At 44.2% G+C, this 24911-nt stretch overlaps 1 protein-coding gene across 1 annotated transcript; it reads left to right on the forward strand.

Moving 5' to 3' along the window:
- LOC122395989 lies at positions 1-21866 on the forward strand. Its single transcript, XM_043394024.1, has 7 exons — positions 1-991; positions 16223-16469; positions 16740-16939; positions 17158-17361; positions 18683-18910; positions 19173-19633; positions 19718-21866. Exons 1-7 carry the CDS (start codon positions 937-939, stop codon positions 21359-21361), a joined length of 3039 nt encoding a protein of 1012 aa, XP_043249959.1. The 5' UTR covers positions 1-936; the 3' UTR covers positions 21362-21866.
- Positions 21867-24911: the final 3045 nt, after the last annotated feature.

Here is a 24911-nt window from a genome sequence, read left to right on the forward strand (position 1 = left end):
CAGTTCTGTTATAGTAGGCCACGAGGTAGCAGCTCTGGTGTTCCTGCAGGTGTAGCACGACGGACTCGAGACTAACTCTCTCTTAGTTACCGCTGGCGCGCCAGGCCTCTCGTTTTGCTGGAGTGCGCCGCTCCGTGGAAATCGAGCAATCGAGATCGCCTCGAAAGCGATCCGAGGACAATGAAAACGCGAATTCCGCGGAGAATCGCGTGAAATTCGTCGGCGAAGCCATTAAACTTCTCGGCAAATTTCGAATTCTACGCGTCGACACGTAGCCCCTATCGTCAGAGCGGATAGTACTCGCGATACTTCGTGGGCCTCGACATGGTGCAACGTCGTTCTCACAGCAACGTGCACGAATCGATAATGTGATCGTCCAGCGGACGCGCGGTTCGGATCATCGCGATCGACGAGTTTCGTGGACGCGTAGGACTCCTTCGAGGCAGCGTGCTCTTGCGATCGTCGATCGTCCCCGAGCGCCTCCCGAGCCTTTAGAAGGAGAAAGCAGCGAGAAGTTGAAGAGTTCAGCCAACTGAGAAACCGTATCCCTGCGACGCACACCTCAGAATTCGGCCTCGTTTCCAATGTTTGACGCGAGATTCATTTTTTTATTCTCTGCCCACACCGATCGCCGCGAGTCGCGAGCGGCTCGTTGATCCGTGACGATCGCGTGCGAGCACGATACGTTTCCAAGCGAGACTTCGCCAACCAGAGGATAACCGGGGAACGCGAGATCCAACCCCCCCCCCCGAAGGACGAGGAGGAGAGATCGACGGAACGATAGAATCGACTCGTTTCGATCGATCGTCCCTTCTTTTTAACCTCGCGGTTCGTTCGTCGCCGGGAGAATGAAAGCACGCTGACCTTTGAACGCTTCGAAGGATGGAATTTTGAGAAGAGGAACTCGTGTTATTCGGCTGATCCACGAACCGTGAAATGATTGGCAAACTTCTCTTGAGCTTTTGGATACTCGGATGGATCAGCCTCTACGGTATGCTCCTTACGTTATTTACTCGAGTCTTTTTTTATAAAAACGATTTTAATGTCAACGGATACAATGGCAAATACACTCGTTATTTTTGTTTCATTTTTTGTTACGAGTCGTTTTCTCGTCACAGTGTGACCGATCGAAGTTAATTAAATATTTCAGCAACGAACAGGGTTAACGCCTGAAACATTTGCCTGACTTACTTCGAAGATCCGCAAACCTTCTTCATTCTCGCTGCGTACAGTTCGTAAATTCCGTTGTATGAACCGTTAACGAATCGGGGACAATTATTTAATCGTGTAATCGGACGCTGAGGTCACCGACGGCGTCGCCTTAAATTTTAAGCGTGTTTCTTAATGCCTGTCCGGCTTCGCTTGGTCCTCGAGGCGAAATGGGCTCTGCGAGATAAATCTTCGCACATTGTCGAAAGTAACGATCAAAACGTTTCGATATTCTCAATGTTAAAGTCAGATTTAACTCTAGAAGAGGTAAGAGTTGTCTTAAGGGTAGTTTTGAGGTCCCATTGCTTCCTTAGATTTCAATAACATAATTTTTAAAACGATCCTAGATCCTAGATAATTCCGCCACTGTGTACACGCAGCGTAGGAATACGTCGCGCGTATATACATGCACGTAAGCTTTTTGTTGTGCCCGTGGCCGTGAAACTGTAACCAGTTACTTTCCTCGGCCTTAAAAGAGCAATACTAATCGCCGTTGTTCCCGTGTATTTACATGCATACGTGGAAAAGAGGTAATTAAAAATGACGGATGGCCCCGGGAACATTTATAGAAAATGTTCTCGGCGCGTCGGTGATTCAAAATTGTACTATCAGGTACCTACCAACGAACCAGAAGCTAGGAACTATACCTCTAATTAATAAAACATATTTCCACTCTTAACATATTCTCTAAATTATTCGAGAAAATTACTCGAGAAAATTACTCTGGAAAATTGATACATTAATTCAATACTTTACTACTAATTTAACACATCAAGCGTTAAATTGTTTTCTACAAAATTGATATTTCACACTGGGAAATGTTTTATTAAATGCGGAAGTTGTTTATGCGTAATAGACAAACAATTTATGTCACGAATGGATTAATAATTATACAATATTTATATGATTGTTACATCCATCCTGTCGTACCTAATGAAATGCTCTTCGTTAGTATCGAAATGATAATTAATACCGATGCGTGGGACGTTAATAGAACTCCGGTGGAATTCTCGCGACGAGAAAACGATCTGCGTGCTCGAGATTCCGTCTTTAATTGCTTCCGCCGATAATTAATTCGACGCGTTTTCACGCAGAATCTACTCTACATATCAAAACAATGAAAATGATCCGTGCAAACGATTCGGAAACGCTTTCTTTTTCAGTTGCAGCCTACTTTCGACCGCCGTAGGTTTTCGTTATACCAACTGCGTATTTTGGGCACGAAAAATCGTCAACGACCGAACGTTTACCATCGCGCGTGCAAACTACAAACGTCGACATTATAATAATTAGCGCGACGATAGAATTCAGGGATCCATTTCGACGTTTCCTTGTAAAACTGACACGCTTAGTTTACATTTTATCGCAAACTGTCGTTGCATTTCATTTGAATCGTTGATGAAACCTTTGACATTCGTATGCGTTTCCGGCATTTTCCACGTGGTATTCAAAATCATGCAGAGTACTTCTACGAATTTTTAATATATAAATATTTGTGACTCAGTCCATATTTTTAAGTATCGTTTGACGAACTGCTTCGATTAATATTTTTCTAATCGAACAATACGCGTCGATGTTTCTCGACGCGGATCCGGTTCATCAACTGACTCACGACGGATCTGACCTTTTTTCGCCCAGAATTCTACGATTCGTTCGCCTTTCTCCGTGTGCGTAATTTCTCTCGGCGAAGGAGGATCGACGGCACGATCACGCGTCCCAAAATGGTCGCCCGCTTTCGATCGGCCCGCGTACGGGAGACCAAATTTCGTCTTCGAGCTATCGAGCTCACGCTAAAACGATACGTCGATATTCGAACGCCTTAAAATAATTTTATTACTCGAAAACGATAGCCTCGATCCTTTCACTGTGAATGAAGACTTTGAAGACGAAAAAGAACCATCAATCTTGTATAATTACTGCCGATCTATCGAGAAGGCTTCAACTCAGTTTTACTTCCTCTTCAGTTATTTCGCTAATAGCTAATTCTGAAATCTAGAGGCGAATCTCTGTTTGGTCGATCAATTAGAAAGCTAGTCGATACGTTCGAAGAGAGTACCGCGACCGCCACGATAGACCAACGACGAAATAGCTGTATGCGCTCATCGAGGTGCAAAGTAATTTTGAAATACCGTTCCACAGCCAGCCAGGGACAACGAGCTATTTCCCTTTTCCGTCGTTGCGCGTCTCGGACATAATTGCACGGCGTTCTCGTGGTTTCTTTCTGTCGTTGATTTCGGTGTCGTCGCAGTCAGCCGGCTGGAAACGCGACGCGTTGCTGCAACAACAGCAAAAACACTAATCGCGGGCTCCATTCGCGATTATGCACACCGATGGACGGGAACGAAACGTGAGAAGGAATCGAGCTAACCGACCATTTCCCAACCCTTTTCTTTTCGGAAAAGATACATCGAATAAAGAAAATTCTGTTGGGAAACGCCAGCTCGAGGCTTCGAGTTAATTTTAAATGGCGGTCAACGCGCGAACGTGTCCTCTTCGCTTTTCTTGCATCACGCTGTGTTTACGCGCATTCTTTCCTATGATGTAACAGAGACGTATGTATTTTTAGAATTATTATTAATTAGACGCGGTTCCGGGAGAAGAGAAAATCGACGCCTGACGCGTAATCTATGCAACGTCAAGGCTTCAGCCTACGCTTCTTTCGAGATCAATGACACTGGTATTATTCACCGCGCAACGAGATTCGAATTGCGTCAGTTGCGCGGACCCAGTGAAGTAAACGATGATGCTTCGACGGCGGAACGATCGGGTGTCTTCCTTGAAACCTGGCTACGAAATCTCGTCATGGTCTTAACAACTTCCGCAGAGTAGAGGATAACGTTCGAAAATGGCTATTTACGGTACCCATCCAGGCAGAGTATTTGCATAACGATCGTCTTCTTATTCGCAACCAGATAATCGTATCTGAAACACGTAGCCTGTTAATTTTTTTAATATTTATTTTTGTGCATCGCATCGATAGGCTCGAGCATTTTTTTGGGGGAGATAATTGAAGAAGTTCAAGGAACTCTGATTACAACTTTCATTTTTCTCGACGATTTGACCTATATTTTTTCTTTCGTGCAAAAATCGAGAGATATCTGCTGGTGGGATTGCGACACACGAAATGACTCTGAAAGATAGCAAAACGTTTGGAATTTAAATGTTTTCACGTCACTAGGTTTCCGACGATTTCGTGGAAAAAGAAGGAACATTAGGAGCAACGATTGAAACGTTGTTCTAATCACTCAGCACCGGTGTGGCTTAACACACTTTCGCACAATGTGTGAAAGGCCAAGGAGACAGTAAGAGATAGCCGCCAGAAGCAATATCTCGAGCGAAACTATCGGCGAATTATGGTCGAAACTACGTGGATCGTTCGACTGTAACTGATACCAGAGATGAAACAAAAGATAAAGAATATAACATACACGTGATAAACTGTTTATCCGTTGCTCGAGAAATAGAACTAAAAATTTCTATTGTGGAATATTTCACGATTAAATTGTTACGCGTTGGTTTTGTTCGATTTGTCAAAGTGATTAGGACGTAACTGTGTTTATACGTACACATGCGTTATATAAATGCATATATGCATGCAGATTAGTGAACATCTTTCGAGAATCATCGATTTCACCCGCCGCAACAGTTCTTCCGTATACGTGACCTGAATCAGCTGACGAGAACGTATAATATTTAAATGCGCCATGTCCGTGGTATCTAAATAGCGTAAATTTGAATGTTTCCCGATTTTAAAACGACTAATATTCGAAACTCGAACGTTCAAAGAATTCAATAACGATGTACGAACAGTATTCAGATATTGATGATTTGCTCGATTAATTTGTAATGTAGGAGTTTTTTGAATATTGAATTATTCGAATACCACACCCTCTAGTGTGACGCATCCACGCGTGCACGGATGATCGTAGGTAGAGGTCGAGAATTTCTAGAGCCGAAGTTAGTACTTAGCCACTTTCTCCTACGAACGCAGTCCGTTTCCTTTTTCCATTCTCGTCACGAATCCTCTCCGCCGTCTAAGAGCAATCCGAACTGCATTGCAGGCGATCGTTTGTCTAGGTAATTAATTCTCGAGACTCAACGCCGTTTGTTTTGCAACGATAAATCCGAACGATCTTGTTCGCCGCTTTGCGAATTATTTTTCAAACGATTCTTGAAATGTCTCGGGCGTCGCGTCGATATTTACGAGATTTTCCACGTGGCGAAATGAAATTTATTTAGATTTAAATAGAATATTTAGGTAACGCTACTTTTTAATTTTTTGAAAGGTGCATCGGTGTAAATTAGATTATTGTCAACAGTTGCGAAGAAACATGTTCACAAACGCGATGAGATTATTCATTCTAAATATTCCAACGTGCTGATATTGAATTTGCCACGTAACGGCGGGAATCTACCAGGGATTACGACTATTCTGAATGGAAAATTAAATATACGATGCTTAGAAAGTACAAAACATATGTTTAAGTAACACATGCACGTAATATTTAAACTATTCGACTTGCACTTAAATCCGTCGGTCGAGCTAATAATACGCTGCAGAAACCAAAATAATACGCGTGGATAAGTAAATAACAGCATCAATAAAATAATTACAGTTTAGATGCGATTATTTGGTCACTATTTATTGCTAAAAGTGTGAATAACGCGTGACAAATAATTATAGGGATCGATACTACTTTCGTATAATTATCTTTGGGGCATTTCGAATATCTCATAAATTGAAATATTAATTTGCGTTCGATATGGAAAGGATCATACGTTGAACGAAAAGAGAAGTCACTCTCGAAAGCGTAATACTTAAACCGCACCCTCTGCCCATTATCGCGTTTGGAATCTCTCAAAAAATTCTATTTCCACGTCTTTTATTGCCGTTCACTGCTGCCTACGCCAACTTTCTCTCTGTTTATCGTCGACTCATTTTTCAACGTCGGATCGCGATCATATTCATTCACCGCGCTTAAATACAATCAATCGAAAAATTATGCTAATCAATCTTCTCAAATATTTTCTGCGCGTGCAGCGTTTCCTTTTCATATCAATAAATATAGAAAAATGGGAAACGAGCGACGGAAGGACAGACAGATTAGGACACTGAGATTAGGAGCGTTCGCCTTATATCGAAAACACGTAGAAACGATTGCTTCCGGGGAATGGAAACGCAAAAACGCGACGAACATTCGAAGCAAGGCGAGCCAGGCGATCGTGTCGCGTAAATTGCGAAAGAACGAGCTTGTACAGCGACTATTGTCGGGACTTCCCGCTCTTGTCGTCTTCCTCTTTAAGCGTCGGCCTTCCGGTTAGAAATTCATCGGTCTCGCCAGTGAGAGCTGCTCACGATCATCCGACTTCTCCTGACCGTGGCCGTTCCGACTCATAGGCGTCATCGTCCACGATTGTTTCCTGCTTTCTTCCGATTAATCGCGTAATTTATTCCGAGCATCGCGAAGCCACGCGACAACCGCCATTGTCTCGCGCGAATCGAATCCTCTCACGCTGTTCGTATAAATTATTATAGTTCCTCGACGGTGTTGCAAGACTATTTAATAACTGTAATTTTTCCACTGCTAAATTCTAAGAGGAATAAAATAATTCTCGATCTACTGTGTCAGGGTTACTCAAACCTATTTTATCTCGATGAAAGAGAATTAATTTCAAGTAGCTACCTTTTTGTATTAAAATACAGACTTATGGAATGCACATTTTAGTAATTCGCGCCACGTTTCACGGCGAAATAATGGAAAAGGAAGCGTCTAGTTTCGACGGACCCATTTATACAGTCATTACGGCCAATGGCGGGCGTAGACCTTGAGAAGATTTATGATATATCCTCGTCAATGGTGAAACGGGGATCGAGAAAGGCGTGTAGCTGCGAGGATCGGTAACTTTCATCTACCTCTATCGCCACGTGGTGCGTCCACTTTCCGCGTGGATCCTTTCGGATGCAAAAGCGGCTCGTTTCGTGGGAGGCGCGGATCCGGATTGTGAAACCGCTTCCTCTCGCTGCCCGGTCTTTCTCCACGCCTTTTCGTTCGATTCAGAATCCCCGGTTTCGCTTTTGAGATCCACTGTGGCGCGTGCTTAATTCCAACGACGATCCTCCGCCGGGTTCGATCACTTTCTTTTCGCTTTCAAGCTCCTCCGCGCTTCCGCCGCCTCCACGCGTTTCCGGAACGGAAGACCGTCGTGACGCACGAACATCGTTTTTTTGTACCACGTTGATTTTTTCATAAGAAATATGCCCCCCTTTGACGTCAATGAATTTGTTAATTTCCAATTGAGTAAAATAAGGAATTTAGTTTTTGTGTCTTCGACGGAGTTAGAGTATCTAAATCGTAGTTCTAGAAGACTATTCGTGTTATTTGGATTTTTCATATGCAGCGTTGTGAACATGATTTATTCATTAGCGCGAGAAATTTTCTAGCATTTAATTTTACCCAGAAGCTTTCTTTTCATTAATCATTTATATGTATATACATCGATGAAAATGGCTGAAGGGAACTTGATTTTGAACGGATCTCAAAAATTTGATTTTTCGTTTAGCTTTCCTTCGACGAAAGACAGGAATTCAGGACCGAAGAGATTACGGTTCTTTCTCATCGAAACAATCCGGTTTCTTTCGCTAAACGAGTTCTTTAATCGCGTAAAGCCGACACATTTTTCTATAATAGAAAATACTGTCCTGTTTCTCGTGCCTTTCTCCGCGAAATATGGATCTCGATTTTAGGAATATCAGCGTGTATCGCAGCCCGGAACTGAAAGCATATCGGATCAAGGCTCGATTTCATTTATATTTTTCAGACGTTGTTTCCAATCGCGTAACGCGTCAAAAGGAACGAAACGAAATGAACGGATATATTTCCCAAAGCGGTGCAAGGTTGCAAATCATGCTTAAATTTTAGTAGTGAAAGTTCGTGACACTTGGACTGCAGTTTCTTTCTTGCAAGTTTTATTTATTTTAGCATTATTTCTAAAGCCACTATCTGGAACATACATTCCATACAGCAGTGTTTCTCAGTTCACACCTTCCCAGTGAATACTTTACACAAAAGAAATCTTTCGATGGGCCCAGAATTAAATCAATATTTTTAAAATAATAACTGTATTTTGAAGCATTGTGTTTTAATTTTTAAAATGTTATGCAATTAAATTTTGAACACAATTATTTTGACAAATGGTCCAATTTAATATTCCAGACGCTCTGTGCTACCTAAAAAGGCGTGAAGAATTTGTGGCCTCCAAAGAAACAGGGTTTCTTAACGTCAAAGTTTCGTAATGTGTGTTTACTCTGAATGGTAGAGACTCGGTCAAGAATTCTGTTTGAGAAAAAGAACCACAGGGACCTCAGGGGCCAGACTATCGGCCCCAGACCGGGGAGACGGTGTAACGGTTCTATATTGGACAGTCCTCTACGGTCAAAGTCTCCCGGTTAAGAATAATAAAGCCTCCAGAGGCGAAACGAAGGTCCAGTCTCTCGGTGGGCTCGCGATCGGGGTCACGAAAAGTGAATTGACGAGATTCGAGTGGAAGAAACGAGCGGGACGAGTGACACTCGTCTCCAGCGATCGCTAGATAAAACACTGCAGAGTTCAGTCACCTCGACTCGCTGGAAACTGTGTCACCATCCGATTTTAAGATCGACCCTTCACCGACCTGTTCCACCTTGGCTATCAACGAACCAGAAACAGGCAAATTTTATTCCAATCACTCTACAAAGAGTCAGTCGTTCGTTATAAAATTCTGGGTCTAACTTCGACTCTACGTTTCCTGTTTTTTAATCGTTGTTCGAATCAAGTAAAAATTCTGTACCTTGCAACGCTTTCGAATCGAGCTTGGAACTGTTTACAATTTAAACTCGATTTGCTTCGAGACGAACTTTGCACCGTGAATTATTTAATCGAGATCGCCGCGTCAATGGCGAACAGAGACGAGCGATTAAACACTTTCTGAGAACCAGTTCACGTGGGATCACGGACTCCTGGTGACCCAGATCCAGCGAACTTCTCGGTATTCTTTCGCGCGAGAAACGTGTCCGTTGTTGCATTGTTGTTCGTCGCGCAAAACGTTGCCTATTGTGGAAAATCAACGGGCTCGCGCACCATCCGTTGGAAGCAATCCGGATGCATACTAATCGCGATGGTACAATGAAGGACTTCGTCGAGCAGTTGTAACCGTTGCGTTGTTTTTATTGCTCGTCTCCCGCCAGCTTTTGTCGGTACGTAATAAATTATGTAAACCTATGCGGTAAACGTTAAACAAGACTGCGTTGAATAAAGTTGGGAATTATTCGGACAGAGATTGCAATAAACAACTGGAGATAATTATCTGAGCGTTGGGGTTTAATTGGACAGCGCGTGATTATCTTCATTCGCACGGACTGATCGAGTCTTTAGATTTCGCTCGAACAATCGTAATTATTATTGCAACGATGAATAATAATTGAGAATAGGGCCAAGAGACTAACGCAAGAAGAGTTCTACAAAAGTATCCGAGCATTTATAGTGCACTTGAAATTCAGAAGTTCGACAGTTGTTTTCTATAAACATTGAGGAATTTTTTAACATTGTAGTTTGTTACTGAACAGATGCTAATCGATTGGCGCGATGAATTATTTTTGTTGGAGTATGGGAAACGTCCAAAGAGTCATGGCGACGAACACTCTGTACACTTTCGATTTTCTTAACGCTCGGAGCTCGCCAATGATACTTTTACCACGCATCGAAATCACCGGAGCGACGTTCGTATTAACGCCACGTTCATGACTTCGTTTCACGAAACGCTGAGCAAAGAGTTCGCTGTTCCCTTGGTTTCTTTAGAACATATCTTCGACGTTCGATAGAAAAGGTGTAAATTAACATTCCTCGATCCCAGAGATACGATCAGGAATTAAGCGGAATTGTTTTCTCTTTCGATCGCGAATTATACATTTTCGATGTTTCCTATGCAAAAAGTTTTGTATTCTTCCTTTCAGGCAACTCAAATCGTGTCTTTTAAGCGTTCTTCCAATCGTGTAATTATTTATTGCAATCGCCTTACGTTTCGAACGAGTTTCAGACATTTCTACGGAGCTTGCTCCGTTTCTGGTGACTTTTTGCTTTTTCCGGTACACGATCGTTATTTGTAATATATTCAGGGTTCCATCGAAGGAATGCAACGCTCTTCCTCGCAATCCCAGACAGGAAATCGTCGTCGCGACAACGAAGAAGACGCGGCTGAAGAAATCCCGTTGCGAGGAGCTTACAAAGTGTCTGTACCGTTAAATCTCGAGATTGATGCGCCGCTTGTCGTTGTATCTGTCTCGGTTGCCCCGACGCATGGCTTTTCCTAATTGAACGTGCATTTCGAATTTCTGCTCTTCTTACGGAATCTAAGGAGCACAACCGCTATGCGTAATTAACGTCGTCGCGATTCAGAATGCCAGCGAGATATAATTGCGGAAGCTCGAGCGAATCCCCATTGTACTTTCTCGATGGAAACGTCAAACATCCCTCAAATCGTTAATAATGTCTCATGGAAAATATTAAAACATTCTCCAAAATATTTGAAGCATTCAGATACCATGTTTAAGATGTAATAAAATCTGAACTACGTCGATTGAATAATTCGAGCGAGTAAATTTGCTTGGAGATGAAGGGGGTTAACGGAGTTTGTCCAGACTGTAATAACGTTAAATATCGTAGTCCCCTTCGAGACGCTCGACGTCGCGTTAGTTCATAGCGATTACGACATTGCGAGCGTACGCGCGGTTCCTCCGTAGATGCACGCGCGATCCATTATGGTTAATGAAGGTGAAGCGGCGGTATTCTAAAACGATTTCGAAAGCTTCGTTCCAGTCAGCCGTGCACAATCTGCGCAGAATTGATCGCTTGTCCGATCGAAGTCAATCTCGAGATTCGTGGACGCCTTTCTCCGGCTGGATTTAAATTAATCTCGCGAATCACAGACGGGGGGGAACGAATTCTTTATGCAAGACCGTGTTGAGAATAACGCGTTGTGGAGTTCTGTGTACGAGATTGCGTCAGAATGTTCGATTATGAAGTTGTCCGTGATTTACGACAGCGCAATAAATCGTTCTGTTACGACACGATTACTTTATCGAATAACGAAACATGGATCGAGGCATCCTGTAATTATTAGGACGATCAGGAATAATTGTATTTGCTATTTACAAGGATTCAAATATTTCTTAGCTTGCTTCTAGAAAATTGGTGTTCTAAACCGTGGACTGATTGCTTCAACATTTCGATAGGTGTGCACAGTTGAACAAAGCAATTACGACACTTTTTCAATTATACCCTACGCTCCGTTATTACGACACCGTAATTCGCACTTACGACATCCTGTCAACGAGAAATCAACTGTCGAGCATATTAGAAACGAATGAAAACGAAAAAGAAGAATATGGCTATAAAGAGGCTGAGTCACGATTTGTCTACTTTCTTGTAAACGTTGCTCGGTACAATTCTAAATTAGTCTTGGAGAAAATTTATATATCTTCTTCGTCTTCCGCCTACAGAGAAATCGTTTAAGCGAGATTTTATTCACTGTGCACTTTTTTAACTAGCTAATGGGAGACATGCTACCGATTCCAGACTCAATGTTCCTCGTATTTCGTAATAGCTTCGGACTTTTACCGTAAATTATGTAAACCCATCGATCTGGTAAACGACAATTCTTACGGAATTCGTTCGGAAAACACGGTAAAGAGCCCTCTACTCGTTTTCTTCCACGTTTCCTGTCTGGCTGAACCTGTAGCCTGTTATTTACCCGTGAGATACACGGCATTCAAACGCTATAACGACATTCGTAGGTGTGTGGCCGATGGATTTCGCTGGTTCTGTCAAGCAGACACCTTGTTCAATGCTCGATAATGCCAACAATTACGTTTCTTCCCACGATTATATTATTGAAATTAACCGTACAGCCTTTCCGAGCTCTTTTTCAGTGACACGGAAAAGCGGTTTGACAGCTGACGCGTTAAAAATATTGATAATTTATACGTCGAAACTAAAGTACCGTCGGTATCGCGTTACATAAATCTCAACATGCATTATTCATGAGTTTGACGCGCGAAAAAAATAAACGTACAAACGTCATGTTTGTATCGTAAAGCGTGAAACGGACTTAAGTAGCTAGCTGTCACCCTAAATTCTCAAAAACGAAATACACACGAGTTGCATCAGTAATTCTAATCGTCGACCGAAGGAGAATAAGTAAATAATATTAACGATTTGTAAAGAACGGAAGACGAATCGTGGACGTGGAAACGAAGCGACGACAAACTCTCGATGTCCCAACGCATAATTGCTAGATTTCGCCAAGTTTGCCCAACCAGCGGCCATCGACGAAATCATCGAATAGTCGAGAACTCGCCGCGTACGAGTTTTCCGTTCGACGTCGTTGGCTTCGTCTCTGCTCACGTATATAATTATCATTGACAAAGCGTAAAACGGTCAGCCCGTCCGTCATCGGCGACGGAACCTTGACACACCGTTAAACCCCCAGCCTCTGATTCCTCGAAAGTCGCGAGCCATTTTAACCCTTCAAGTACGAAGCACTGATTCATCTATTTATTTAAATATTTTTTCTATGATCTAACCGCTCAAGTATCTCTGAATCAGCTTCGTTTATCGAACGACAAATCATCGTTCGACCAATTGAATCCGTAATTGTTCGGAACAGTAACAAAGTCGAAGTTCAAAATCTCGGCACGCATCGCGAACCAGATTGATGGATCCGAATCTTTTCTAACGGTTTCTGCGGCTGGTTGCGGCTGTTATTAGCATAACGCCTGAATAACAATCTTCTGGAACGCTAGTCCATTCGATCCTCCTTCCTCGTTTTCGCGTTTCGAAACCGAACGACGCGGGAAGACCGATAAAACGCAGGAAACGAGCCGAGCGCTTCCTTTTTCCCACGGCGTGCTCGTCTGCCGTAACGAAACACGGAAGACCGAGTTCCCTGGACCAGAAACACGAATTGTTATGCTGGATCAAACAATAAAGCGACATAAATAGTCGTTAAAAAAATACACGGTGTACAAAGAAAAATAAAGAGAAGAATCACTATAAGAGCGAACAATTTGACTGACTCAAAGTTGTCTGAATCGGAAGGGACAGAAAAATAAAAAGCTAGTTTTGTTTTAATATCGAGGACACCGATCGAAACCTGTCGACTATCGAGCCGCTTCTTCGCGGAGTCGATAGTCGTGAGAAGGGAAAGTTGGATGATCGATAGAAGTCGATCCTGCAACTTGTCGGACAGCGCTAGAAAATCGCTGGTAAGCGTCGCGTGATCGATCGTGCGACCAACTGGTTGATTGAAACACGTGTCGATCGAGGAAGGTGCAATTAGTCTAAATTAAATCACCGCGATCGAATTCCCAACCTTTGACCTCTCGATCGTAACGGACTTGGAAAATATTGGAAAATTGCGCTGGAACGGATCGATGTTTTCTAAAGACCCTTAGATTTTTTTAATTAAGAATATAAATTATGGTTGTTAAATTGCATTGTTTGATATATGGGCTGACCTCGATAACTCGAACCTCTGTAGAAACTTCGTTTCCCTTCGTAAAACAACTAAAGAAATAACAGAAGCTGCACAACACGCACCTAGCCTTTGCAGCTCAAATTTATATAAATTAACCTTTGCAACGCGGAACACGTTTCACCGATTTCTAACGCGACTCTAATTCGTTTCCGTTTCCACTGTACTATAGAGGGTGTTTATTATAGGGAATACAGAAATCGTTTGGACAGAAATGAAATAGGAAATATTTTATGGATTGATCTATGAAGAAGGCTAGAATGAAAAATATTAGCGAAAGACAGTCGAAATGTTTAAAATATTTGGATACCATATTTGATAATAGATGGAGTTTGCTTGGACATAAATACCATAAAAGCATGCAGTACATGCGAGGATTGCTTCGACCGACGTTGGGATTTTTTTGCGACCGCTGAAGAGTTCAGTTTCTCTTCCAACGCGACCTTCTCGTATCCGTTGATCAGCGACAGGCAAGAAACTACCGAAGAAAATGCATAGTCTAGAAAATAAAGTGACGAAGAATGACTGGACGTCTGGATCGACACGATTCCGATTCCTTCCGAGCTCAAGGTGGAAAATCCTCGCCACCTGTCGCTGCTGGATCGCGGATCAAGATAGCGATCACCCCCTGAACCTACGACCCACATCCAACCGTTGGAAAGGAACCTGAAAGGAAAACGAATTGTGTTAGTAACAGAGATAATAAGAATCGTGACCAACTCTTGTGGCGTACTGATAGGAACTGAAACTCAATGACGACCGTGATTTGCTGTTCGCGAGCCTGGCTCGTGATGTTTACGTTTGGGTCGACTTTTTGTTCGCGAGTCTGGCTCGTCGAAACATACCTTATATACATACATAAACCGAGGCCACTAATAAATGCAGTTTCGATTGGTCATTAGCGAATGTTAATATTCGTTGCAGGTCAGTCGAGATAAAAAAGAGAAACTATTTTTATCGATGGACCATCGGTGAATTATCTAAGGTAAAACTGCAATTTTTCCACGATTTCTTAAAAACTTTTGCCAAACGAGGATACCTCTTATTTATAGATCTATGTTTCAAGAGTGTCCACAATTTTTTTCGTACAAAAATATTGAAAATAGTAGGAGTTACACAGTGTTTACTTTCGTATTAGTAATTTTGGTAATGTTTCTTGTAATTCACCGAGTAGTCGTAGCTTTCTATTTTCTTCAGAGATTTCATTAACAGAGTTAAAAGGTCAAGTGTGGCTCCCCAAGGGGGAGAATAAACTGTTTCTCGTTTTTAGTGAAAAAGATAGTCGATGGAGCACGCGGGGAAACCTTGAGTGAATCTGGATCGCGCGTGGACCAGTTTGATCGAGGATCTATCGGGGATCTAGTGGGGGTGGCGTTGGCGTTGAAACGTTAGACGGCGATAGGTGGTTCCGACGACCGATCGGACCAGTCGGCGTTGGGTGAAATTCGGAAAAAGAAAGCCAGTGGCTGCTGTTAATGGTCAGCTCGATCGGAGAGCGGTTCGAGTTCCTCGAGTTTTTGTTCGTCGAACGACCGCGGTCTCCGGGCGAGGGAGAGCCTTGGAAAAGGGAAATCAGGACTGGACGACGCCTGCTCGACCAGCGTCGCGATCCAACAAACGCCTCGCGTCCTTTAAGGAAAGGATTTCCATTAGAAAGGCGATCATTTACCTAATCGTTGCACTTTTTCTCAATTCTCAATCTCAATTTTTAGTATACAAATACGAACTGTTGCAAACGCGTTTACAGGCCTCGAAATTTATTTCTAATAAATGTTTTAGGATTTCTTTCAAGCAGTATTATTTAACTTTTCTTATTATGACGACTGGTTCGAAAAAATCTTTGCGTTACGTTGAATCTATCTCACGGTTATGCTTTTCCTGTTGCACCATTGTGGCGTTCAGGTTTTTCTCGGTTACGTCCATTATATTTTGCTCGGCCGTTTTTGCCATACTTTCTCGATCCTTAATGGTGTTCTCGTTTGACAATCGCGACGAGGTTTATGGCCCCTTGTTTATTTTTAGTATTCTCGTTAATATTCGACCATATTATTCGTCTGTTCCAACCAATTAAATTGATTGAATGAGCAACAGAAGTTCTTTATCTTTGTTGCCTCGTTTTCATGGTCCTTGCCCCAAAGTTTCTCGTTTATATAATTTGCTCCTTCTCAATCCAATAACCTTCCCAATCGGCAGATTTCGTGTAAATCTTTCTGCACCTCCTCATCACATTACCAACTTTCAACTTTCCTTTTCCAATGTGTCTGTCAACCATTTTAACTCTCTCCCAGTCAATATAGAAACGTTCCACAAATTCCAACGCTTCTTTTGACCATGCAGGCGGTTTTACTTTTCCACCATTTCCTACAACATTGCATTTTTGTCCTCCTCTTGCATTATTCTTGCACATAATATTTCTTTTTTTTAAATCGAAATTACGATTTTCCAGGAGATCCCGCGGTGGGGCAAGAGCTGCCGACTCTCCTCGACGAGTCCGCGGACGAAAAAAACGACGCGGAAATCTTTCGAGCGGTGGTCGAATCGATGAAACAGTGGACGTTGCACAAGAAGTTGCATCACAGGGCAAAAAGAGAGGTTTCGAAGGTTTGCTACGAGGATGTCGGCTGCTTCGAGGACACCGGACCCTTCAGCTACTTGGAAATGCTCCCATCTCCCCCCAAAGACGTTGGAACCAGGTACAAATTGTTTATTTCCCCCCCAAATAGATCACCAACATCTTCCAACCGAACGTGTTAATTTAATTAATAGAAATGATTTACGATTACATATGGAGTAAACAGAATCGTAAGAAATTAAATTAAATTGTACAATCTCTTTTCTAATAGTTTCCATTTTTCGAGCGCGTAGGAATTTCCAACCCAGTTTCTCGGATCGTCGATTTTTCAATTATCATTTACAACGAAACGTACGCACGGTGTGGATGTTGTGAGTTGGTTTTATCGTAGATTTTTAGTGTACGGCAGCAGGAAGGCGAGATCGATCCCCATGGAAGTTCCTGCAGACGACATAAACGATAACGCGCACCGTGCCATAGATCCCGATCTACCGACAAAAGTTATCGTACACGGATTCGGGTCCAGTTGCGACCACGTATGGGTTTACGAGATGAGGTCCGCGCTTATGACGGTGCACGAATGCAACATAGGTTCGTAAAAAGTCCAACGAAACTAATAATTCAACGAAATAAACCTCAACTTATTCTGCGTGAACATAGAATCCCTCGAAACACTAAATTTACAAGGCCTGAGAATTCTAATGCGTCAGAGACATATCGAGAAATAAAAAAACACTTCCCAGACTCTCAATTAGCTTCTCAAGCTCCTTCGTTTAAGCGAACCCTGCACTCACGTGAGATATTTCCAGTCTGCGTCGACTGGGGCCCAGGAAGCGCAGTTCCAAACTACGTGAGAGCAGCTGCCAATACTCGATTGGTCGGACGACAGCTAGCAAAGCTAATTAGAAGCATGAACGTACCTCTGGAGAAGGTCCACTTGATTGGTTTCAGCCTCGGTGCCCACGTGGCTGGATTTGCTGGCGCCGAACTAGCCAACGTCTCGAGGATCACAGGTGCAGTTACCTCTTCGTTCGAACCCTGAAAAATGCTACACAAATCAGAAATTGATTCGACGAAAACATCAGAATTTATAAAACCTCCCTTAAGTCGTGTAAATTCGAGGTCCCACGATATTCATACGAAGCGTATTAGGTTCGATGAAGCGTTGTGATAAGAATTCCAATTCACTGCACCCAGGTTGTGCAACGCTACAGATATGCAACGTGGTCGTCCTTGGGACCCACGCATGGGACCGGTAAAAGGGGACTCGTTTCGTCAGTCCCTGCATCTCCAATTAACTGGAAACAACATACGCGATTGACCGTCGAGCCCGTTGCGCTTTTTATCGTTGGTTTCAACACGATCGACTCCGGTCCCATTTTACGAAATCGCCGAGGGCAACCTGGTCGCGCAATAATAAGCAAATTGGGTTAATCGCCAAGGGTAAAAACGTCTATTTATAGGTTCGATCGGTCGATTTTAATAATGCAAAACGAGAACGGCGATCGGAGAAAATGCTACGAAGATCGTGGGACCGATCGATCCCTCGGACGGTCGACCGTTCACTTGGAAACTGTAACGAGGACTTTTGCAAAAGCGCGAGCAAGCAAATACCGCCGTGTTTTCTTCGCTCGACACGCGTGGTCGGCTTTTATCAACGACTTTCGATAAATTGTCCATTCCGTTGTGCACCGAAAACAGCATTCACTTTTCCGCCTCCGTTAATTAGTCGCTGAACCGTGGTTACCTTGGCCAATCGCTTAGAAAATTACACGTGGGCGACAAATTGGGTCACCTTTTTCTTCCATTTTTTACGGAGAAAGCGTTCATGTTGGAGTTATAAATTTTATTTACCCCTTGGATTACGAGATCGACTGAATGGGTCCAACATAATTGCATTCTGTGTTAGTGCTTAGTATTTGATGGTCTCTCAAGGAATTCATTTTTTAAACCTTCCAGTTAACGTTAACGTATTTACCTACGCCACGATCGCAAATTGATTAAAAAATAGAGGCGTAAAGATGGCCACCGGTGCTGCAAATGGCTAACCAAGGAGCTGGATAACGGAAAGAGCTGTTATGCGACCGGTGGTTGGAAAACTTGTACTTTTTACGCGCGATACGCTTCGACGACCTTCGAGTGTGCGTTTTCGAGACCGACGAGCGATTTTCACTGACGAGGTTCGGCGCAGGTCGTTGCATTCGCTTGCTTGATCGAACTTGGAAAAGGAAAAGCGACGCGTTCAACGTTGCGATACGTGGCTTTCAATGTCATTTCTACTTTCGAAAATCGCGTTACGAGTTTACGGAAATCGAATTTTAAAAAATTCCACAGGACTGGACCCTGCAGGACCGCTGTTCGAGTCCCAGGACCCGAGAGCCCGACTCGACGAGACCGACGCTAATTTCGTGGACGTGATCCATAGCAACGGGGAACAATTGTTGCTCGGTGGTCTGGGTTCCTGGCAACCCATGGGCGACGTGGATTTCTATCCTAACGGCGGCAGGATGCAAACCGGCTGCTCCAATCTCTTTCTAGGCGCAGTTTCCGACATCATCTGGTGTAAGTTTACAACGTATTATCGCGTATCGAACGGAGAAGCTTATGTTCCGCTCGTTTTGCCTTTATTGGTAACAGAAATTACTTTAGACGGGTGAAAAGCTATCGATATAGTCGTTAGGCTCGAGTAATTGCACTTATCGAGAACCTGTTTGTTGGAAATATTTTCTGCGCCCTGAAAAGTGATGCTAACTAGTAACCAGTTTTCAGGGTGATTAATAAGGGATCAAATCTGGTTAAAATTATTAAAATTATCTGGTTAAAGCAAGCGCCGTGGAGGGCAGATCCTTGTGCAATCACCGTCGAGCTTACAAGCTCTTCACCGACTCTGTCAGTCCAAAATGTCGGTTTCCTGCGTTCCCCTGCGAGCGTGGCTACGACGGTTTGCTTCGAGGCGAATGCTTCCCCTGCGGATCCAAAGGAACGGGCCGACCTTGCGGCGACATGGGCTACTACAGCGACGAGTCACAGGCCAGAGGTCAGCTCTACTTGCTGACCAGAGACGAGGAACCCTTCTGCGCCCATCAGTACCAAGTCAAGGTCTACAACAGCCACAGCGAGAGGCCCACCAGGAGCTACGGTAAACTACAGGTGACTCTGGTTGGAGAGGGTTCCTTCAACGACTCCTTCGCCATGACGCGCAAGGACGAGGAACTGTTGGTGGGATCGGTTCTCCAGAAGATCATCGTCCCCCATCCCGCGATCTCCAGTTTGGACGCGATCGAAGTGAGTCTCGAATCTGAAAAGAATCGTTCAACGTTAGAGAAGCGTTAGGTTTTTCACTAATTCTCGTTACTCCCTGTTTTGCAGATCAAATACACCGCGTACAGCGGTTGGATCTCCTCGGGTTTAGTGTCCTGGAGCATCGACAAAGTGGCCATCACCGACAGCTTCGGGAAGAGCCTGTCCGTGTGCAGGAAAGGCTTGACTTTAGAGTCCGGTAAACCCGTGTATCTGCCTCTCTTCCCCGGCGAGTGCAACGTGCCCACGGACTCGAGCAACGCGACGACTCCGGTGGCGATGGATCGCCTGGTCCAAGAGAAGCAGGGCGGCATCGGGCCGTTCACCAAAGAGCACAACTACGAACCGAAAGAGACATTCGCCGTAGACGCGTTCCCAAATGACAGAGCGTCCTCCTCGTCCACGGTGAAAGGCTTGGGACCGTTCACGAAGGAGCAGAACCTGAGGATCGCCGAACGGAAGGAGAGTTTCAAGCCCACCGGGTTCGAGGAGTCGACTCGTCGCAGTACCTCGAATCCCTGGAACATCCTCGACATATCTGCCGACGGGGACTCCAATTCCTTGGAGAATGCAGACTCCGAGCGAGGCAGAGGCTTCTCAGGGACCAATTTCTTCCCCAAGACGCAGTCCCCCGATCCTTCGGCGGAAGCAACCACAGAGTTTGCGGCGGAGATCCGCGAACCAGTTTTGCAACTGGGCAAAAAGGAGACTGGAAGGTCTCTGAAGCTCCCGGAGATCACCGAACCGATTCTCGCGCCGCGCTCCGCCAGGCAGAACACCAGGAACGAGGTTCACGGCCGCGAGAAGCTGAAGGACGAGATACAGGAAACGTCGTCGACCACCAGGTCCTTCACCGTCCAGTTCCTCCCGGAGAGGCTGGCGGGGATCCTCGCGCAAGCCGAGAGATACGCCAGGCAGACCCTTCTTCCCTTAATTTCTCAGTACACCCCTAGTTTCGTCACTGGTTCGCGGTTCGAGGAGCCCAAGTACTTCCCACCGTTGGGAGAAATCTCCGCGGAGGACGATCACGACGAGGAGCCCGATAGCACTGAGAATCCTTTCGACGACGAGTCGGAGGAAGTGCCTGCTATCGTCCAAGCGGTCTACCCGGGGAAAACGGGAGCCAATTCGACGGATTCCGAGTCTCAGAAGATAGAAACCGACGAATGGATCCCCATAGAACCCGCCACGACCTTCAACAACGTCGTCACCAGGAGGAACTTCAACGTGTCCAGGTCCCTCGGCTGGGAGAACGCGAGTTACAACTGGTCCACGCAGAAGCTGGATAACAGCAGCTTCAGACCGGAAATTGAGGACTGGGTGCCTCTCGCGAAGGACAACACCTCCAGCGAAGCTAGTACCAGTGCTCAGGAGGAATTTGGAATGGCACAGAGTTCGGAGAGCGGTGTAGAGGATTCGGTTGTTTTAAGTAAGGAAGACAAGAAGTATATACCTCTGGTCAACGCGGAGCTGAGAGAATCGTCGACGACGAGTCCTGAAGACAATGTGGAAGCTCGTCCAAACGAGTCGACGCACTCGAATATACAGAGAATCCCGAGACCGACGGAAACCGAGACTGTGAGCTCTACGAGGAGGAGCATGGTGTTCCCGTACGCGTACGAGAGGAAGAAAGATCCTAGAACTAGATATATACCTCTGATACCGGAAGAGGACTTGGGAAGATCACGTTTCTCCATCGACAGGGAACGCTGAGGACGAGGAAATTTGGAAGAATTCGTGGAATTGTTCGAAGATATTTATTGTGATCGAAAGTTTCTATCGTTTAATAATTGTCGGAAATAACCATCGTTGCTCCCGGTTGGTCCGATCGGATTCTAATGATTATAGTAATGATAATAATAACGTCATTATTATTATCAGTGTGTGATTATTATTGTTATTATTATCAGTATTATATTGTTGTTATTATCAGTATGCAGGATATTGGTAATAAGAGTGACGTTTTCGTTCGAGGTAGAATACGATCGGCCATATTGGACGACTGAGGTTACTAGAAGGCAATTACTTTGTTTTAATTCTACCGTTCATCGTCAAAAAGTTATTTAAAAAATTGTTATTTCGATTGATTGTTACATTTTCTTGGAATTGTATTAGTTATACCAACCTTTGTTGCCCGATGACGATTCCGAACATCGGTTGCCGAGAAAGGCTGTAAAGATGTGTATTTTTTTGGTAAAAATTGGCGCCTTAACTTTATTCTTGTATATAGGAATTTTTTTACAATATATATATATATATATAATATAATATATATGTATAGCTTCGCTGAAATCTGTTTTTCACATTCGTTATATTAATTCTTAAGTATTAGAATTGTTATTATCCTCAGTACCATCGTCATCTTGTATTATCCCAAATCGCGTTTTCCTCTTTTAATTATTTATGTCGAACGGACGATCGTAAGAGCGAAATCCCACTGTTGTTTGACCCTTTGTATGTATATATAACGACCCGATCTTGGAAATCGCGAAAAGTTTCGCTGAAATAGTATTATAGTTTGTTTTCACGTAATAATATGTACAGCTAGTGTCTACGCGCGTCCACGTTCACCGTGGTCCAGGTAGACGATAGTCACGAAAAGAAAAGTATTGGAAGAGACGATTTAAGTGGACTTCTAAGTGTGTCTATCTACAGTATACCTGTTTTTACTTAAAATAAATAACCCTCTTTAAGAAGAAAAATGCGCCTCTCGGTCTCGCAAGCCCGACGTACTTTTTACCCATTTACTCCGCATCGTTTTTCTCACACACACACACACGCTCTCTATCTCTCAATCTTCCATCGTATACTTTACTCTCTTTCTCGCTTCCCATTCGACGATCATCTCTCACGAGCAACAAATTTTTTCAGGATATGCCCACTCCTGATATGTCCGCGACTATTAAAAATAAAACCCATTCGCAGTCCTTGCTTCTACGTTTCTTCAGGTACCGATTGACGCGTCGAAACAGAACGCATCCGTTCTTGTACAGCCCACTCGATGCAGAAGTAAAACATTCGTCCCCGAGAAAACGGAAAACACGACTTCCGGATGATAATTTCTTTCGGTCGACGCCCTTAAAAACGAAATCTACGATAGACAATGGAAGAGGATCGAACGACAGCCTAGGAGCGAATTATTGATCACCGGGCCCGCGTAATTACTCTAGCATCGATTCAACGGAGAGAATCTCGGCTCTTCTGGTCGACGGTGCATTCCGTTAGGCAAGGAAGAAGGGACTGCGAATTATCAAAAACTTACTACTTACATACATATTTAACAAACACGCAGTCTTATCAAGTAGAACCCGTGAACGAACTCTGACAAGTAAAAAGGTATAGTGTGGCCTATCACTCTAGTAGAAATTTGGTTCGATTCGTCCCGCGACCAGGTCGTCGTGACTTACGCTGATGCGCCATGTAATAGCTACCCAAAATCTTTACGATTTATTAATCTGCCACGCTGGCCACAGTATCCTCTCGGTAAGCGTGCCAAAATAATAAAGAAACGGAAGGATCTCCGATACGTCTCCGATTGAAGATAACTGAAAATCGATCCCCCGGGATTCGAGAAACGAACAGAATCGAGGAGAACTCGGGATCAGGAAGACTATTGCCAGGGGGGGGCCGCTCCGAGAATACTGTGCTCGCGTAACACGTCGTGTAACTAAAAAGCGACACTGCGCATGCCACATCGAGTTCGTTTCTTCATCTGCTGGTACATCGGTGACCTTCGAAATTATGCTCCCGCAACGGGCGATCGAATTCACGGGACAGAACATGTCAACCCTTTCTATCGATAATAATTAACCGCCCAAGGTCACATTTTTCACAGTTTTCACGGAACTTTTTGCGCTTTCCGCCCCTCGAACGCAAGGGGCGGAGCGAAAAGTCGAATAGGCGGAACAACGAGGCGGAATGGAGGGGGGTGGTCGCCAGGCGACCTTGAGCGGCTAAATATTCTCTGCCCGCGATACTTTCCCGCGCAACGGAGGCACGATCTCGAGGAAACGACCAAAGGACACGCGCGACTTCTTCTTCGTACGCTTTCAAACACACGCACCGCACACGCACTCGATACGGGCTATCGTGCACATTCTGAGTTCCATTTGTATTCTCCAATATTATTATTATTTTTTTTTCTTCGGTTATTCGAAACCGGACATCGTAATCGCCTCTCTTCATTTCTCTCTCGCTCAGTCACGCTTTTGTTGTTCTCGGAACACTTAAGTTATTAGCGCTACGACGTACAAAAGATAAGGCCGCCACGATAATACACTGACTAGATCAGTTTCATTTGCTCTCTCTCCCTTTCTCTCCCGAAAACGGACCGTCGTCCTGATTTTTTACGTCAACAAAAATATTCAAGACACGCGGTGTCATCTCTGTCAACAAAATATACTATGTCTCCTTCTCTTCGTACCGAGTACTAATTCTAAGACGCCCGCGACGCTCCGCGCGGGGGCGTCGCGCGCTGGGGGGAAGTATCCGTCGCTCAATCGGAAATGTAATAAACACATTCGTCTAAGCACAGCGGTAGGCCCTGATTGAATCCTCGTATCTCGCGAACACGCGCACGATGATACTATACAACAGAAGACGGCAGTATGAAAGGTCACAGGTATCGTGTACGGGGGCGTAATTCGCAGCGACACTGAAAAGTAGCCATTTCTCTTGTCCATGTTGTTGAAAGACTTCCTTCTATAACCAGCACTTTTGCGGATAGCACTGAGACTTTGGAGGGTAGTTTCACTACCAGCGTGGAAAAAATATACTTTTATTTTCAATTACCCTACGATCCTGCGGTACTGAGTGTGTGTTCCTCGTAACTGAAACTCGTGAAATGAAATTCTTTATCCGTGCAAGAGAAAATCCCCTTCTCGGTACCGCGCGCCCCGTGTAACAATAAATAAAATAAAAAGCGTAAAACTGCATCGACAACCCAACCGACCCACCCAGGGCAGGATGCCTGAAATCAAACTCTTGAACAGCTCTTCTTTCGCGAGGAAAGAAGCGTGCCGTTTTCTCCTGTACATCGTCGTAGCTCTCGGGGAGGGATGTCTGCGTCGACATCCTAGCAATCGATATGAACGCGTCTAACAACGTTAACTCCAATATTTGGCGCCAAAAGTAGCGGATGTACAACGTTGAACCAAGGGGGAAACGACTCTCGCGGTACACAACGCACTGAAACCCGTGTTCAACGTGGCTGATTTGCAACTGGTATAGTTCGCGTCTCTATTTCTATCGTCGTAGCGATTAG

Source organism: Colletes gigas, unplaced genomic scaffold (assembly GCF_013123115.1).
Source record: "Colletes gigas isolate AHSC1104 unplaced genomic scaffold, ASM1312311v1 Colletes_gigas_Sc00006, whole genome shotgun sequence".
Lineage (NCBI taxonomy): Eukaryota > Metazoa > Arthropoda > Insecta > Hymenoptera > Colletidae > Colletes > Colletes gigas.

What these genes read in the sequence shown, in the direction of transcription:
- LOC122395989 (XM_043394024.1), top strand. Translation starts at nt 937, where the DNA reads ATGATTGGCAAACTTCTCTTGAGCTTTTGGATACTCGGATGGATCAGC. An exon ending in CAACGTCTCGAGGATCACAG is followed by an intron (nt 17,362 to 18,682) that starts GTGCAGTTACCT and finishes AAAATTCCACAG; the next exon opens with GACTGGACCCTGCAGGACCG. An exon ending in AGTTTCCGACATCATCTGGT is followed by an intron (nt 18,911 to 19,172) that starts GTAAGTTTACAA and finishes ATCTGGTTAAAG; the next exon opens with CAAGCGCCGTGGAGGGCAGA.